The 18,572-nt window shown below is 40.3% G+C and overlaps 1 protein-coding gene across 1 annotated transcript in view; it reads right to left on the bottom strand.

Annotated features, from left to right (window-relative positions):
• Window positions 1-15,518, bottom strand: part of LOC128841301 (lipase member M-like) — a 35,471-nt gene extending 19,953 nt beyond the window's left edge. Inside the window, exons 1-4 of the mRNA XM_054036217.1 lie at window positions 15,480-15,518; window positions 13,289-13,394; window positions 2,003-2,120; window positions 80-278 (exon numbers count right to left, since the gene is read on the bottom strand). Coding sequence (XP_053892192.1) covers window positions 80-278; window positions 2,003-2,120; window positions 13,289-13,387 — 416 coding nt within the window. The 5' untranslated portion in view covers window positions 13,388-13,394; window positions 15,480-15,518. The remainder of the gene's footprint in view (window positions 1-79; window positions 279-2,002; window positions 2,121-13,288; window positions 13,395-15,479) is intronic.
• Between the last annotated feature and the right edge of the window lie 3,054 nt (window positions 15,519-18,572).

Genomic DNA, 18,572 nt, shown 5'->3' with positions numbered 1-18,572 from the left:
TTTGTTTATAAATATAAAAATCACTAAAATATAAAATAGTAAGATTTTAAAAGTTTCTCTGCCATTAATTTTAAGGTACCTGTTATCTGAAAAGTCCTCCTGGTCAGCTGTAAGGTTGTAGTGTTTTCTTGCCCAGTAGTTATTCCCTCTGTTATTTCCAATCCAAACATCATAGCCAGAATCTGCTAGTATGAAACCCAGGCTGCTGTTGGCCATATTTGCAACCCAGGTGGTTCCCTCTAAAACTAAGCCATGCTGCAGAAGAACAGGATTGAGACCTGAGAAAGAAAGAGGGATTATTTTACAAAAGTAGAATCTCTCTAATAGGATAATGAAATAATACTTGACTCCTCTCCTTTGATTTCTTTCAAAATGGCACATCTATTGGAGATTTGCTACTAGCAGTCCCATATTAGTTATATGTCATTGCAGACAGTCTCATCATACCATACTCTCCATAATCTTATCAAGATGAATCTTGAAGTAAGTGAGATTTTTTGTCCCCACTGCTCCCCTTGGAAGGCTGTTCCAAAACTTCCTAAACTTATTGATGGCCAGTTTATATCCATTTGTTCTTGTATCATCGTTGGTGCTTAACTTAAATAGGTCTTCCCACTCCTTGATATTTATCCATCTAATGTATTTATAGAGAGCAATCATATAGAGTGACTAGATAGCAAGTGTGAAAAATCACGACAGCAGGTGGTGGGCAATAGGCGCCTATATAAGGCAAAACCCTGAATAATGGGACTGTCCCTATAAAATCAGGACATCTGGTCACCTTACAATTATATCTCCCCTCAGCCTTCTTTTGGTTAGGATAAACAAGCCAAGCTCTTTTATCCTCTCATAAAGTAGGTTTTCCATTCCTTGGCTCATCCTAATAGCCCTTCTCTGAACCTGTTCCAGTTTGAATTCATCTTCCTTAAACACAGGAGACCAGAATTGCACACAATATTCCAGATGAGGTCTCACCGGTGCATGTAAAATGGTACTAACACTTGCCTTTCTCCACTGGAAATACCGCACCTGATGTATCCTTGGACTGCATTAGCCTTTTTCACAGCCACATCACATTGGTAGCTCGTAGTCATCCTGTGATCAACCAATACACCCGGATCTTTCGCCTCCTCTATGGCTGCCAACTGATAAGTCCCCAGTTTATAGCAAAAATTCTTGTTGTTCATCTCTAAGTGCATGATCTTGCCCTTTGTACTATTAAATTTCATTCCATTTCTATTACTTCAGTTTTCAAGATCCTCCAGATCTTCTTGTATGATTTTCCGGTCCTCCTCTGTATTGGCAATACCTCCCAACTTTGTGTCAACCACAGATTTTATTAGCGCACTCCCACTTTTTGTGCCAAGGCATTAACAAAAATGTTAAATAAGATTGGTTCCAAGACTGATCCCTGAGGAACTCCACTAGTAACTTCCCTCTAGCCTGACAGTTCATCTTTCAACATGATCCATTGTAGTTTCCTCTTTAACCAGTTCCTTACCCACCATTCAGTTCTCATATTAATCTCCATCTTCTCCACTTTAACTAATAATTTCCCATGTGGAAGTGTATCAAATGCCTTACTAAAATCCAGACAGATTAGATCTACTGCATTTACTTTGTCTAAAAAATCTGTTATCTTCTCAAAGAAGGAAATCAGGTAGGTCTGGCACAATTTACCTTTTGTAAAACCATGTTGTATTTTATCCCAGTTACTTTTTACTTCTATGTCCTTAACAACTTTCTCTTTCAAAATTTGTTCCAAGATTTTGCATACAATTGAGGTCAAACTAACAGGCCTGTAATTTCCCAGATCACTTTTTATTTCTTTCTTAAAAATAGGTACTCTATTAGCAATTCTACAGCCAGAGGATACAACCTCCAAGTTTACAGATTCATTAAAAATCCTTGCTTTTGGTTTTGTACTTTCATGTGCCAGTTCCTGTAATATTCTTGGATGGAGGTTATCTGGGGCCCCTGATTTAGTAAAATAGAGCCATACCTGAGTTCTTACCATTTCCTATGCCAAAGGGAATTCTGTTGATGCTAAGATAATAGGAATCGTCTGTCATAATTTCATACTCATCACTAAGATATCCTCTATAGCGAATGATCTTACTCTGCAGGAAACAAAAAAGATGTTTTCTAGAATTGTTTGCACTTCTGAACTTTTGACATTATCTGGGGCAATTATCAGGGAGTCTCTCACATGGAAGTACACCTCTACCCTGATATAACGTGACCCGATATAACACGAATTCAGTTATAACGCGGTAAAGCAGTGCTCCGGGGTGGGGGAGGGGGAGGGCTGCGCACTCTGGTGGATCAAAGCAAGTAATCTTCTAGTTTCCAGGTTTCAGACGAGCCAGTAAACAAATCGGTGTACATGCCACCTGTCCCTAACAAGGAAGTACTGAAACTAGGACAGCTCATTTTTCACTACTTGTCTTATACCATAGGAATATTTCCATTAAGACGGAATCCGGTTTTTTGGAAAGGTCTTGGCTAACCTTCAAAAAATTATGGAGGCAGAAGCTGATTTAAATAAATCTCTAAAGGATGAGAAGTGAAACATAGAAGAAAATAGAGAGATTGGCTCTGGGTTGCTGAATGCACTCCTTTTAGCAGACAAAGTTAAAAGGAATGCACTATTGCCCCATTCTCAGGCAGAGTGCATCTGGGGAGTCTAGAGGTATGCGGTCTCTGGACAGTAACAAGCAGTAGATTCATAGATTTTGAAATCTGTATAAGGAAAAGAAGGGGGACACAAGAAGATAAATGAGTAGGAGAGGCCACCACTTGCAGAACTCCTTGCCTGAAAGCTGTATTAGCGAAGGACAAGAGATCCACTTTATAATAATGTCTAGTGACTGTGGGTATGGTAGCACAGGGGGCAGCTCAGCTTTACAGAGTTCCTAATAAAATAATGTTTTGTTTTGTTTTTTTACTGAGAGAAAAAAAATGACTTCAGTTTTCCAAAGGCACACATATAAACATTGGGACAGTTACTTGTCAAGTGCCCCCAAAATGTGAATGGCTACAGCAGATAGCATTATGGTTAAGCCACCAATGTCCTCATAAATTCAGAACAAATGAGGAGGCATGGGGTGGGATGAGGGAGGATGGAAGAATGAAAGGAAAAGTGAGTGAGTGATTGGGAGGGGATGATAACAAAAGTGGGGTATAGAATGATTAAGGCAAGAGTGAGTGTAAAGTCCTACCAAGTCAGAAAGGCAACAATTTACACCACTTCACAGAGGTATAAATTACAATGCAAGGTGCAAGGCAGCAGAGAAGCCATTCTGTTGGTTTGAATTGAGTTCTTTGCCTGAATTTGGTGCTTTAGTGCTTTGCCTATGAGGCCAAGAGGAAGAGAGCTCAGATGGCTCAGAATCTGAGGGGAAGGTATAGATGATTCAGACAAGAGTGAGGTAGGGGAGTGTTGAAAGCTGTGGTAGGAAGAAAATGACCAGGCAGCAAAGGATTCCCCTGGCTAACATGTGCAGATATAATATCATCTCAGGTATGAAACTGAGAAGTACTGAGTCACCCATAGAAGTGCCTGTTTTGGAGAAAGGGATAGAGGGGTAAGCTGCAACTTCTGATAGGTTCTGATGAAGGGAAGGGAGCCTGCATTGGTCTAAACTAGGGACGGTAGTCCAGGGGAACATCTGGCTGAATAGGGAGAGAACCTTCTGTTTCTCATTTTTGCTGCACTTAATGGTCTTGACCTTGACTTTTGTCTGCCACTGGAAAATGTTGCACAAGCAGGGAGGCATACACAGTATTAAGCTAAGCACTCTGGATCCCCACTGAAAAGATGCACTCACTAGGACAGATGGCTTGATCTGGACTGTTAAGTATCACTCAGGTCCAGAGTCTCAGCTCAGACAGGAGCTGAACAGGCTTAGCTGTGGAGGCAGCAGAAAGGAAGGACAAAAATAAATTAAAACAGAAATAGTAGTAAGAATAAAAAGGAATGTGAGGTTTTAAAGGAGCATTCATGGAAGGCTGCTATACAGAACTGACTGCATTCCCATTGGATGCTCTAGACTAGATCTCATGTCTGGGCTCACCCCTTTCCAGTTTACTCTATACTCAGCAGCAAAGTTCCATCATGCTATGTCTGTATTTTCTCAAAAATGGGTGGGCCATCCCAGAGATCCTGAATCGCATCCACCAATCTGGATTCACCTGGGAATCTTCCCAAAGGGCTTGCTTTCCTAAGATTTCCAGCCAAACAAGATTCTAAAAAGGTCAAGCAAGCTATGGAAAAGCCTCAGACTACTTAGAAACCTGCCACATTGGATTTGCAAGCTCTTTTAGATACTGAAGGCACAAACCCAGGAACGAAGTCGCAAACTAATGCCAGAGTGACCGTGTCAGTAGGAAATATGCATTTCAAAGTCTACTATTAATAACAATAATAATACCTAGCTCTTAGATAGCACTTTTCATCAAGCAAGCTTCACTTCAGTAAAATTTTAATGCGAAGAAATCTCTATTCCCTTAGCGGTTTAGATTCAGGAAAATAAATGCCAGTGAATAATACACAAGACAGACATAATAAAATAGGGATAGGGTGAGTTTTGAACCTGAACAAAAGGCAACTAAGTGGATGGAGAGGGAAATATGGCTCCCAAATATAAAACACTCCATTCCAGTGTGATCAGTAGGTCTGTCTAGTGCATTCTGGAGAGAGGTTGCTTTAGAAACTCTGAAGCGAATAAAGGCTTGCACAGAGCTTCTTAAAACAGAGTTAAATCAGATTGGCAAAGGCCAACTACTGCCTACATGAGCAGTAAACACTTGAGGTATTTGGAAAGCTTGAGCAGGGCTTTGCAGCACTGGAAGTTCGCAGAATGCCTCAGAGTACAGGAGAAGCACCTGCCAGACTAGGAGCTACACTAACTTTTGAAAAGAGTTCAGCCTGAGTTAGTGGTTGGTGCTAAGCTCCCATGATTCTTCCACTACAGTAGACACTCCTTCACACTTTCTAAAGCCAGGACCCAATCCTCCTCAACCATTGTGGAGTACTAGCTCAGAGCAGTGCTCACACTCAAGGAGAGCAGTGTGTGCAAGTGTAGCATCCTGTGTGGAGGCCCAAGGGAAGGGGATCTGTGAATAATTTCACTGGGTTTACCTGTTACTATTAAATTTACTTCGTGCAGTTCAGCCTTGGACATCATTGGGATAATTATTATTGTACTCTCATTTCGGTCTCCATTTCAATCCTCTTCCTTAGCCTCCTTAGAATGAGCAGGTAACTGGACAGAAAAGATGGCATGTGCTTCTGCCCACCAAGTGCCTCCAAACCCCGTGCAGCAAGGAGATAGCAAGGGCTGACCCCACAAATCAGTCATCACAATCTTTTTTTTTTTTTAACTTCCCTTTCCTTTTCTGTGTTCTTTTGCTGTATGTCTGTGTCCCTCTACCCATGTACATTACCATTCTTTGTGAATATGGCATTGGATGTGATCCAGGTGCCAATATGTTGTTTGTACATTTAATTCATTTTAGTTCATTCATTTAAAATTTACAAGAGGTCATTTCATATGGACCCAGCCCATACTCTGGACTCTTTACATACATTTCATTTCAGAATGGTGAGATATTCCTGTATCATGTAACGGACTGCTCATAATTAAGCCTCCAAAAGAAACTAAGAAAGGTACTTGTGAGTTAGTCTTTTGCCGGTAAAGAACTAAAACAAACATATAAAACATGCTCAGAAAGAAAACTTGCAATTTATATTAAGCTGGGATGTAATGGAGCATTGTGGAATGATAAATAACCAATATACCATATATGCTAAACTAGGCTGGATAATATATTCAGTTATTGCCTCAACTAAGAAACAGAATGTAGTTAACTTTAAAACTGTCTTGCTCTGGTTACTCAGATCTTTCTTCAAGCCAAATCTGTTCTCTTCGTATTAGAACACATGTAACCATAAGGGATAACAATGTCTCAGGATAATCGTAGGGAAGGAACAGTGGCTTCACCGAAATGTGGCTTCCCCCCTGCTCCCAGAGGATAGTAATCTACTGCTGGCCTATATCAGCAGTAAATTAATACACCTTCCACCTCATGCTACCTCTCCTGCGCTGTCCAGTGAGTAGGAGGTGATGTTAAGGCTCCAGTCCTCTCCTCTACCCTGCTTGCTCCAGGAAGGGAGTAAGCAGGTGAACAGCTCCATTTACTCCTGTATACCTGGACACAAAATGTAGGTAGCCTGTGTAAGGGGGAGTCTTATGCCCTTTTAGTACCCTGCACAGACATATAACCCAAGTTACAATCCAGCCTTTAATACTCCCATGAAAATATTACATTTCTTTTTAAATTGACAGCTATTACTTTGATTAAAAAAACAACATAAATGCACCATTCACTTTACCTGCCTCTTCCACCAGTAGGACTATACCAAAAACAAAACGCTGCTCTCTCTAATAAAAACATAGCCAAGGTCTCACTTATTAGTCTAATATAGCCTTCAGCAAAGGAACACTCCAGGGGCCCATTTGAAAAAAAAAAAAAAAAAAAAAAAAGGTAGTGTGAGAAAATAATTGCTAGATTGGGAAAAGAAGTTGATTAAAAGGACACTCTGTTAATGAAGAAATTAGTTTGGATGTTATCAATTCGTAATACACATCCCTACTCCCAGCCTTTTCTCCAATAATAATATGCAACTCACAATACTCATGAATGCTTCAGGATTCACATCCATTCTCCTGAACTCTCAATTCCATGTGTCAAACTCGCTACCATAATAAACAGCCATATCTTGGTTCTGTGTAAAACAATGCACCTATTAATAACATGGATATAAACACATATCTTGGCTTTGAAAAATTGCAATACATAGATGCAGAAGATAGTATTATAGGTACTCAAAACAGGAAACAAATATTAGGGATAGTGTTTCAGTTGTTTGGCCTCATCCTTATATAAGGCCTTTCATTTAACACATCAAAGTGATCATGATCAGATGAGTAACAGCATTGCATTATTTTTAAATACTGAATCTTTCAGTTTGCCCAAGTTGTCCATTTTCCCAGACAGATCTTTCCTTTGTGTGGGAAAACTAACAGACAAAGCAGGAAACTCCACTTAGTTCCACCCACACAGAATTTCCATCAGATTGGGGAAGATAATTTACTCACACATGTGCAGACTAGTTTTAAGAGACTATTCATTTGAACTAAGTTTCATGCAACACCAACCCTAATTCTCATTAGCCTAACTTTTGTTCACATCACAAGTTGAACACTCCAGTTTTCTGTTTATAATTTGGTTGGGACTACGGTTACTCATGAAAGTGGGTGTTTATTACTATGGCATAGAACCCAGCCAGAGAATGCAGAAACATTTAAGCTCCTTTTAGAAAATTAAACCAAAACAATTAATCCAATATGCCAGTCATGAGATGCTACTGCATAGTGCTTGGTCAGCGTGCCAGAATCACATGCTTTGTGGCATGTTCCCTTGGCAAATTTCAATTTCTGAAATTTCATTGGTTTGGCACAATCCTGTAAAATTAAGATTTAGCAGAAGTAATCACAACCATAAATTAATCAGCTTAAATGCACTGCTTATATTCATATATTTAGGTGTAAAAAATTATGTTAAAGTTAGGAAATGTCAGTTTCCAGTATAACGTGAATTCATCACCCCATGTGTCCATGCACAAACAAGAAGGGAAATGGCCATTGTTAACAGTTTATATCTCAGCAAAAGATGAATGGAATTTCATGAGACAGAGGAAAAGCACTTCTGTAGTCTGAGGGCATTCCCCCTGCTGAATTCCTCCTGTGCATTTGAACTGATTTATGGTTATACATATGTTATAAACCCAAGATTGTGTCAATCACATTAAATATAAAACATTGCAATTGCAAAGGGAACATAATAAATCCTCTATTATCTGGCACCCCTGTTCTCAGGAGATTCATGAAGTATCCTCTGGATGGAGCTCAAAGTACCATGCATATCCTAATGTTCAGTTCAGTAGAATAAATCTTCTGAAAACCGCGGCTGGAGCATGCACCTTCTGAGAGCCACAAAGGAGTTAAATCTACTAGGTACTTACTGCGCTATCATGTTTTCTGATCTTTATGTCATTTTTCCATTAAGTAAAGATAGATGTATCCTCAGCAGACTCCCCCATCCTCTCCACCCCCCCCCCCGCCAGTTCTCTCCTTCCCCATTAAAAACTAGTACAGACCTCCTCATTCCTTCAGAAGGAATCTGACAGGGAGCAACAACATCTCTATCTATGGAACTGTCAAAATGCTCTACAGATTTGTTCTGATACAATAACCAAGAAATTCAGAGACAATTTATTAATCAGTCTATCTCCAGAAAGGTAACCAAAACACAGTTTTGATTCAGAGAAAAAGAAGAGATTACCAGAGATCACTTGCTGCACCAGACGGGAATCAGATGTCTTAATGGTTGCAGTGTTGCTGGCCCTAATTTAGATGAAGCAGGAGAGAGAAGAGAGAATAAATCACACAGAACTTTTCTCCCCTGCTTGTTATTACATCAGTATGTTATTATTAAAGGGTGTGCACAGCAGCATCTCTGTTGCCTCCCTTTATTATTAATAAGCATAATTTTGCAGGCTGTGATATGCTTTCTAAGGAAACACTCATACCTTGCAGATGAAAGGCTGATTTATGGTTAGGAATTTCAGCTATGAATACGTTCACCTATACATGCTCACACTTGAATGTTATGTTTAATGTGTTTTTTATTACCATATATTAACAAATCATTCCCCACTTACAGCAACAGCGATCAATACATGTTTGTTCCATGTCTGTATTTTTAATTAACTGAAAAGTCTAATCAAGATTTTCTGTTAATTTTATTTTACATTAAATTGTACCTTACAAATCTCATAGCAGATTATTAACTTTTAAAATTGAACTGCAGTTTGGCCAGTAAAAACATTATCGGCAAATACTTTCCAACAACATCTGCATATTCTTATTAACAAGACCATTTGTAGACAGTTAAAAAGTAAATACTGTAACTCATTAAATTATTCTATAGTGTTAGCCAAAATTATTTAGCCAATATTAGGTAGTTCTAAAGGATTTATACTTATGGTAAAAGAACCAGTTTCCTAGCATGCTTTGTACTGAAAGATATTAAACTGATGCATATATTACTATAACTGTTGCAAAGTAAAGTAACTGGGTGCAGAATTCCAGTAGCCTTGACAGCAGGAGCAAAATGCTTGGGAAAGGAAAAATTAGAGTCCACCATTTGAGGAATTTCCAGCCTATGGTAACAGACTGATTAGGTAAATGTTAACCTCAAACCTCAGTGTATACTTTGTTTATAAGAAATCAGACCTGATGCAGAAAGAAAACTGAAGATCATTCAGGGTAAACACAAGTTAAGATCTGTGCCATTAGCTGGAACTACAGGTATCTGATAATAAATTAAGGGCAATCTTTGCTAACTATAGGGAATCTTTTCTCCATGTCTGCCTCAGAATATGCTGGATAAAAGCACTTTCCACAGTGTACATTTTGGAGGACTCTTGGATTTCTTTTCCACATCGCCAATTTTTTTTTAATAAAATTAAAACAAAAAATCCAGTTAATACTGTGTTCTCTCCCTGTTTATAAGGTCATTTCAGTTACAAGTAGTGGAAAGAAGGTTTGAGATAACATGAGGGTCCCAAGAACATACTCAGAATTTAACCATAACAAGAGGAGGAGAACAGCCTTAACATGACTATTATTTGTGTATCCAGTTCCAGTACGGAGATCTATAATCTCAATTCCATCCATCTGCTTTTCTGTCCACTCAGCTCCCTACTCAAAATTTTGGTCTCCCCTCTATCTCCTTCCCAAGATTATGCGCTCTCATTCATGCACACCTGACTGGAAGTAGAGAGCAGCAATGCACTCATTTTGACCAATCTCTTGTTATAAATGTATGTGAATAATATTCACAGTGAAATTACAGTCCCAATCAAACCTTAACTATGAAATAGGAACAAAAAGACAAAACAGATTTAATCATCTTCTTCTGAACGTACCTATGATACAGTCCAGAGAATACCCAATGTAATACAGGTTCTGTTGTCCAGTTTTCTGCAGAATGAAGTCTATCAATGCTGGAAGGTCATATAATGGCCATTTCATGAAAACTGCAACACAAAAAGAGAAAGTTGCTTGCATTACTGAGTTGTAATTCTTGCTCCTATGCAGCATTTAATAGCAATTACTGAACCACACATCTGTCCATTAATAAAAAATAAAGTAGTTTTGGATGTGAATTGTTTCTTTAGATATTTTTGTGTGTGTTTATTTTGTTCTGAGTTGTTAATTAAGAGAAAAATGAGTTTTTATATAAAGTGAGGCATAAGAGTCCTGGGCTGAGGTAGGTACAGTGGAAGCTGGTTTCTTTCTGTTATTATTTTGTATATGTCTATTATATCCCCTCTTCTTTCTCCTCTCTAGTCCAATAGTCTCAGTCTTTTCTGCTTTCTCTTCGTTGGGAAGTCTCCCCATGCATATAACCCGAGACCTCCATTTCTGCTATATCCTTTTTAAGATAGCATGACCATATTCAACACAGTATTCTAGGTATGGACATTGACTTGTATTGTTGCCCCTACTGTTCTCATCTCAGTCTTGCTCCTCTGCTGAACAATAGCATTCAAAGGTCTGGCAGTTTGGTTTCTGGTGCAAGAAAAATCAGTGACTGAATCCGGGTATATTTTAAGTGTAACTTGATTTAGTTACATGTGTACACCAACCCTGACATGAGATGGTCAAACAGCATACGGCTCAATCCCTTCTTCCAGGAATTGCAGCTCAACATCAGAGGCTGGTGCTGAGAAAGTAACCTACCTATGCCTGACCCTAGTCAAGAGCTCAGGGCAGAGATCAAACACTTCTGTTCAGACTCCATCTCTCCCCAAGCTGCCTCTACACAAAACAGCCTTGCATAGCTAACACTAATACTGCATTTCTTTCCAAAAGCAAAAGCTTTTTCTCATGCTAAGAAAAAGAACTTTGAAGACTCTGTGTAACAGTGCTTATGGGGGGATGGCTGCCATAATAATATATCAGTATATTTTCAGTATTTTTCATACCATTCATTATTCATCCTAACATTCTGGCTGCCTTTTTTTTTTTAAATAGTGCTGAAAATTGAGCAGAGGTTTTATCTGAGCTGCCCACTTCGACATACAGCTCTGTTTATGACTTAGAACTCAGCAATGTGTCAGCATAATTCACATTATTCCTTCTTATCTGCATTAGCTAGCGTTTGTTATTCTCTATGCATTTTCCTCGCCTATCATGCAGATGCAGTGCAGTGAGACAGTGGTATAGCAGATTGGGCACCAGCTTGGGAGTCAGAAGATCTGGATTCTATTCCCAGCTTGGCCAATGACCTGCTGCGTGACATTATGCAAGTTAATTGACACCATTGTACTTGGTTTGCTCACCACTCTGTCTACCTTATATATTAGGTACTTAACTCTTCTAGTTATAGACCGTGTCTTACTATTAGAACTGGCTGAAAATTTTCTAACAGAACAGTTTTTCATTGGAAAATTTGCCAAAATAGATGTTCCAAGGGAATTTGACAAATTGTCAATTAGAAATATCCACTGTGAAAAGTCAAAATTTGGAATTTCTCACAACATGAAATATTCAGAAATATTGTATAAAGTCATTGCAACACTGTGGCACCCACCTCTCATAAGGGCCCCCTTCTGGTCGGGTGTGTCTGCAGTTTTTAAACAGTCTCAGCCCTAGTATCCAGCCATAACCCTAGGGCTTCCTCCCTATCTGGACCCTTCTGGCCCCAACTCTCCAACTGGGCCACTAAGTAGTTCAGCTCCCCTTCTGGGAGTATATTTCTGTCCAATTGCATACCACTTCTCCAATGGCCTATGGGGCGGGGGTGGAGGGGGGCAGGCCCACTCACTACTCCAGGTCCCAACCCTGGGACCTTAAGGATAGCAGCCACGTGCTGTCGTATCCCATTAACAACTGCTTTCGATTCCCCGGATTACTTCTCCATGGTCCCGCCTTCTCCAATGTTTCACCATTACTTCAAAGCTCTTCTAAGTTTAGGCCCAGCAGCCATCCAGGAGCACGTTCTTGCTCCCACAGGCTAGGTCTACACTACCCGCCTGAATTGGCGGGTAGAAATCGACCTCTCGGGGATTGATTTATCGCGTCCCGTCGGGATGCAACAATCGATCCCCGAATCGACACTCTTACTCCACCAGCGAAGGTGGGAGTAAGCGCCGTCGACGGGAAGCCGCAGCGGTCAATTTTGCTACCGTCCCTACAGCCGGGTAAGTCGGCTGTGATACATCGAATTCAGCTACGCTATTTGCGTAGCTGAATTTGCGTATCTTAAATCGACACCCCCCCCCCCCACCGCAGTGAAGACCTGCCCACAGTCTCTGTCAGCATTGAGCTGTCCATGGTGCTTCAGGTCCCTTTGACCAGCCAGGAGCACTAGCTGCACTCCTCTAGCTCCAGCAAGGAAATCACTGGCTTTGCAACTCCTTTTGTACTAGCCTGCAACCCTCTGACCGGCCCTTTAAGAAAGTTAAAAGGAAATGATTCAACTTTATTGGAACGAAGCTGACACATTCCTTTGGAATGTTTCAACTGTGTTCAATCAGTATTTCCTGATGGAAAACTGATCCATCAGATTCCCCCCCCCCCCCCCCCATCCCATGTACATTGGCCAAACCGGACAGTCTCTAGTGTCTCAGTGACAGACTTGAAGGTGGCAATTTTCAACAAAAAAGCTTCAAAAACAGACTCCAAAGAGAGACTGCTGAACTTGAATTAATATGCAAATTAGATACTAGTAACTTAGGTTTGAACAGAGACTGGGAATGGTTGGGTCATTACATTAATTGAATCTATTTCCCCATGTTAAGTATCCTCACACCTTCTATGGGCCTCCTTGATTATCACTTCAAATGTTTTTTTTCTCCTGATGATGATAGCTCATCTCAATTGATTGTCCTCTTACAGTTGGTATGGCTACTTCTATCTTTTCATGTTCTCTGTTTGTATAAATATCTTCTTGCTGTATGTTCCATTCTATGCATCCGAAGAAGTGGGCTGTAGCTCATGAAAGCTTATGCTCAAATAAATGTGTTAGTCTCTAAGGTGCCTCAAATACTCCTATTCTTTTTGCGGATACAGACTAATACGGCTGCTACTCTGAAATAAATAACAGTGAACACATTCCATTATTTCCAAACTTTCTCCAATAAGAAACTTACAATATTCATAAATGCCTCAGGATTCCCATGTCCTCTTCTTATGAGTTCTGAATCTGCAGTTGCTTGTGTCAGATATGTCACCAGAATGAACAGCCACATCTTGGCCCTGTACAAAATAATTTATCCATCAATAGTTTTGGTAGGAATGCATTCATAAAAATACACAAGCCAAAATATAGAAAATATAGAATGAAGAGATTAAAGAATATATAGTTAAGTTAAAAGTAGGGCTGTCAATTAATCGCATTCACATGATTAACTCAAAAAAATTAATTGCGATTAAAAAAATTAATTGTGATTAATCGCACAGTTAAACAATAGACTACCAACTGAAATTTATTAAATATTTTTGGAGGTTTTCTACATTTTCAAATATATCGATTTTAATTACAACATAGAATTCAAAGTGTACAGGGCTCACTTTATATTATTTTTATTACAAATATTTGCACTGTAAAAATCAAACAAAATAATAGAATATCAGGGTTGAAAGGGACCAACTTTCCAACCCCCTGCTCAAAGCAGGACCAATCCCCAACTAAAAGCCTGACCTTAAAAACCTCTAAGGAAGGAGATTCCACCCCCCGCCAGGTAACCCATTCCAGTGCTTCACCACCCCCCTAGTGAAAAAGTTTTTCCTAATATCCAACCTAAACCTCCACCACTGCAACTTGAGACCATTACTCCTTGTTCTGTCATCTGCTACCACTGAGAACAGTCTAGATCCATCCTCTTTGGAACCCCCTTTCAGGTAGTTGAAAGGAGCTATCAAATCCCCCCTCATTCTTCTCTTCTGCAAATGAAACAATCCCAGTTCCCTCAGTCTCTCCTCATAAGTCATGTGCTCCAGCCCCCTAATCATTTTTGTTGCCCTCTGCTGGACTCTCCAATTTTTCCACCAAGCCCCAGGAACCTAGGTAAGCTCCTTCGGGGTTACACTAAAAAGAAAAGAAAAAAAAAGAAAAAATCATCTGAAGCTTTCTGAGAAAAACGATTGAAGTTGCTCCCAATATTATACATGGGCTCCCAATATTATACAAGTTCTTCAATACTTTCCATTTAAACACTATATTTTCAGTGGAGTATGGCTTTGCCAAACTGTCTCCAATTAAATTTACATGCTAAATTATTTTGGGAAGTATCATCTAAAAGTGTTCAGCTATTTTTGAGAATGAGATTAATGAAAAATATATTGTTTTGTCCATATTCCATTTTTCGTGTGGAATAAAGTAAAGGTGTAATTAAAGACTGTATCATAATGCATACATGCTTGGGAGCTGAATTAAAGTTGCACTGTCAACCAGAAGTCTGGCATTTACAAAATGTTGAATGCTTGGCTTGGCAACCTTATTTTTCTTATGTAGTTATTTGGAGGTAACATTTAATGTACTCAGAGATTGTTGTTCTAATCAGGTTTAGATGTGTGGCTTCAGCTAAAAAAGCTGTAAAATAAAAGCTGTGGCGAGAAAAAATCTGCAGTAGTTCATTTGTGATGGACAAGATGGCGAGAGAATTGGGAAGTGAACTTTATATGAAGATGCATTTTAAGTCCTAATGGAACACTTCCTTTGCTTGAAGTGTACACATCTTAAAAAACTTTATTCATTCTACCTGCTGAGGTCCCTAATTCACAGCCCTGCTGCAGATGCCTTGACATATCATTTTGTTTTCTGTCCTTCCCCACCGCATGCTCTGTACCAGGAGCTGCTGCAGAAGCAGTACAAGTAGGTCATATGACAACAATGAATCTGGCCCCCATCTCAAAAGTTTCAGCATCACCCCATAACATAGGATTTAGCTAGATGCTGAAATCTAGTACTTAATGCGAAATGATTTATTATCCACTTTTGAAAACAATGAAAGGTGTAACCCGCCTTGTTCTGAACATAATTCTGGAGTTTCTGATGATTTTCAGGAAGCTCAACCTCAGTACACATCTCCAGTATACCCTCCTCCCTCAGAGAAAAAGCAACCAGAAATACCTCATTCCAAAAACAAGCAAAGAGTTGATCCCTCCCAACCCCTTCTGAGGGAGTCTCACAGGCAGCAACAATTCTGCCATCTATGGAAATGCAAAGTTATCTACAAATTTGTTTTGAGACACAAATCAAGTCACAGAGAGGAGAATGATCCCCCATCCTGTCCCAGGAAAATCTGAGTCAGAGTTAAATGAAGAAAAGGAGTTACCCACCACAGTCCTGCTGCTGTACCAAGTAGATTCAGATGTCTGAGCAGTGGTAACTCTTATGGCATCAGTGTTAAAAAGCAACATGAGAGGACTGATACCAGCCATATCATTATTTCTCATACTTCTTGCTCTCCAATCAGGAGCAGCCTTGAAGTGTCACTTACCAATTCTACCCCTCCCCCTTCTCTCTTTGGACTGATTTTTAGCATTGGATATATTTACTTGGACTTATACTTCCCTTAGAGGAGCACCCATTCAAAGCTCTAGGCTCCCTGGAAAGTTAAAGGTACATATGACAAAGTAAACAAACAGACTCTGGCAATTATGTTAACAGTAAAGGAAATGCATGGCAATTATATCTCTGCTCTTTACTAACAGAGACATAATACTGACTGGTTGTGATCTGCTGTCTTAAAAAAAAATCACTCTAAACTTGAAAGTAAAATGTAGACTTGGAATCAGGAATTGTCAGCAAATTCAGGTATGAAATATTCACCCAAATTCTGTATTCATCAATCACATAGAATCACTTAAATTGTTGGTAACAGGGGATTAGCCTATAACATTAATACACAACTTGGCTCATTGTCAGTCCCTAAGGCCTGAACTGTAGAGGATTAGTTCACCCAAGAGTTTTTGTTTTTGTTACATAGGGATTAATCTTTCCTCATCACAGCCTTTACACATCAAGACGGTATAAAGAAAAACTGACTAAGCTCTTGTTTCAAACACCTTGAGTCTTTTGTTGCTGCCACATAGTCCTGCCAAGGTAGAAATCCCTGCTTGGAAACCCCTTTGATGCAGTTCCTTCCTGTGGCAGGAATCAGGCAATAGGCAAGGTTCATCAGTGTGCTCATGGTGCGGGTGGGTTATTTCCAGTGGCCCACTAAACCCCCACCCAGCTCCTGCGCAGAAGGCATTTCCCTCTACATCCCAAGTGCACAGGATGAGCTGTGAGTCTAGAAGCTGTGGCGAGAGACCAGCAATCCGGGATGATAATAGCAATTTCTTGTATTCCTAACAGCTTCTGTATTGCATGGTGACACAGAGATACCCTTAGCTTGGGGGATGGACCAGAAAACAGGTGGATGCTGGCAACTGGATACTCTGATACATCACCTTGCAGCTAGTTATTTCATTTCTTAGTTGCCTTCGTCTTGGTCCAAACTCAGAAATTCTTTATTACTTGTTAAACACCAGTGATGTCCTCAGAGAATTTGAATGTTTCACTAAGCCCCCAATCTCACAATGAAGTAAACCTAGGCCATCCCTGATAGGTGTTTGTCCAACCTGCTCTTAAAAACCTCCAATGAATGAGATTCCACAATTTCCTTTGGCAGCGTATTCCAGAGTTTAACTACCCTTATAGTAAGAAGGTTTTTCCTAATTATATATATGTACACTCAATCTCCCTTGCTGCAGATTAAGCCCATTACTTCTTGTCCTACCTTCAGTGGACATGGAGAACAATTGATCACCATCCTCTCCTCTTTATAAAGCCCTTAACATATCTGAAGTGTGTGATCAGGTTGTTCATCTTGAGCTTTCTTTTCCCAACTCTAAACATGCCCAGTTTTGTTAAACTTTCTTCAGAGGTCAGGTTGTCTAAAACTTTCATCATGTTTTGCTGCTCTCCTCCAGACTCTCTCTGATTTGTCCACATCTTTCTAAAGTGTTGGCTCAGTACTCCAGTTGAGATCTCATCGAGGCTGAGCAGAATGGGACAATTACCCCCATGTTTTACATATGACACTTCTGTTAGTGCACCCCTGAATGATATTAGTTTTTTTTGCAATTGCATTACATCATTGATTCTTATTCAATGAGAGTGGGGCCTGAAACTGGGAACGACTGATGAGACCAGTTCCATTCAATGTCTAAGTGACACACTGTGGCAAATTGCCCGCACTACTATAATGGATCCCACTCTTTCTCTTCTTGTGGGGGTGTTCAGGGCACCGTTTCTCGCCCCTGATCTGGGGTATTAACTGTCCCACTAATATGCCAGAGAAGGGGAGTGGAGAGGGAGGGACCCGGGCCCACCCTCTACTCCGGGTCCCAGCCCAGGAGCCCTAGGGATAGCGGTGAACCACTTGAACTAGCGATTCCTTCTCCTGGGCTACTTCCCTCTCTGGCCCTTCAGCTTCGGGGGCTTCCTGCCCTCTCTCTGCTTGGGCAAGGTTTATCCCAATCCCTTGTACCTGTGGAGTCCCTCTGCTCTGTACAAGCCGGGTTTCCCTTTACCTAGGGTCTTGGTCTTCTGACTTGCCACAGCACTTTTCCAAAGTGTCTTCTGTTTCCCTCCAAACTGCTCTCCTCCAAACTACTCTCTGCTCCAACACCAAACTATTCTGCTTCAACTCCTTCAACTGTCTGATTGAAGCAGGGGGGTTGATCAGTTGACTGGCTTCAGGTGCTCTAATTGGCTTAATTGGCTTCTGGTGCTCTAATTAATATGTAGCAGCCTCTCTTCCCTCTACAGGGAATAAGGCTCTCATCACCCTGGGGCTTACATATCTCCCATCTATCACTCTCCTGCGGCCCTCTGGCCATGCTATATCACACACACAGAGACCAATTTTCTCTCAGTATCTGACTCCAAAATGCCTGAGAAGAACTGAACATCCACTATGCACTCCAAATAAAAGATTTGTGGAAACAGCTCTCTCCCCTCTCAGAATTATGTAGATTCGGGTTGAAAACAGCTCTTTTCCTTAATTAAATGTTCCGAGTGAAACTAACTGATAACTCACTCTGTAAATAACTGCTAATGATGCAGCCATAATGGAAGGCCAGGGTTACAGTTTCCTGTCTCCTGTCCCTTTAAGGGTTAGAAGAGATCAAGGGGGACACAGCTGGTAACAGGGTGTGGTCCGAGGAGAGATCAGTGTGCTTCAGAGACACTCAGCAGCACTGGGGCTTGTATAAGGCTGCATTGATGAGAGCTAATTTTCTAATAAATCCTGTTTGTTCTTGCAGTTTAAGAAGTGAGAACTTTGACTGGAGGCCAAAGTGCTGAAACGAAGGGATTAGAAGCAAGCAGAGATTTATGGATTATGCATTGGAAACAAAGAGGATGAAATCCCAGCCCCATAA

This window comes from Malaclemys terrapin, chromosome 7 (assembly GCF_027887155.1).
Source record: "Malaclemys terrapin pileata isolate rMalTer1 chromosome 7, rMalTer1.hap1, whole genome shotgun sequence".
Taxonomy (NCBI): domain Eukaryota; kingdom Metazoa; phylum Chordata; order Testudines; family Emydidae; genus Malaclemys; species Malaclemys terrapin.
Note: the sequence above shows the minus strand (reverse complement) of the source record. Positions and strands in the feature narration are given on the sequence as shown.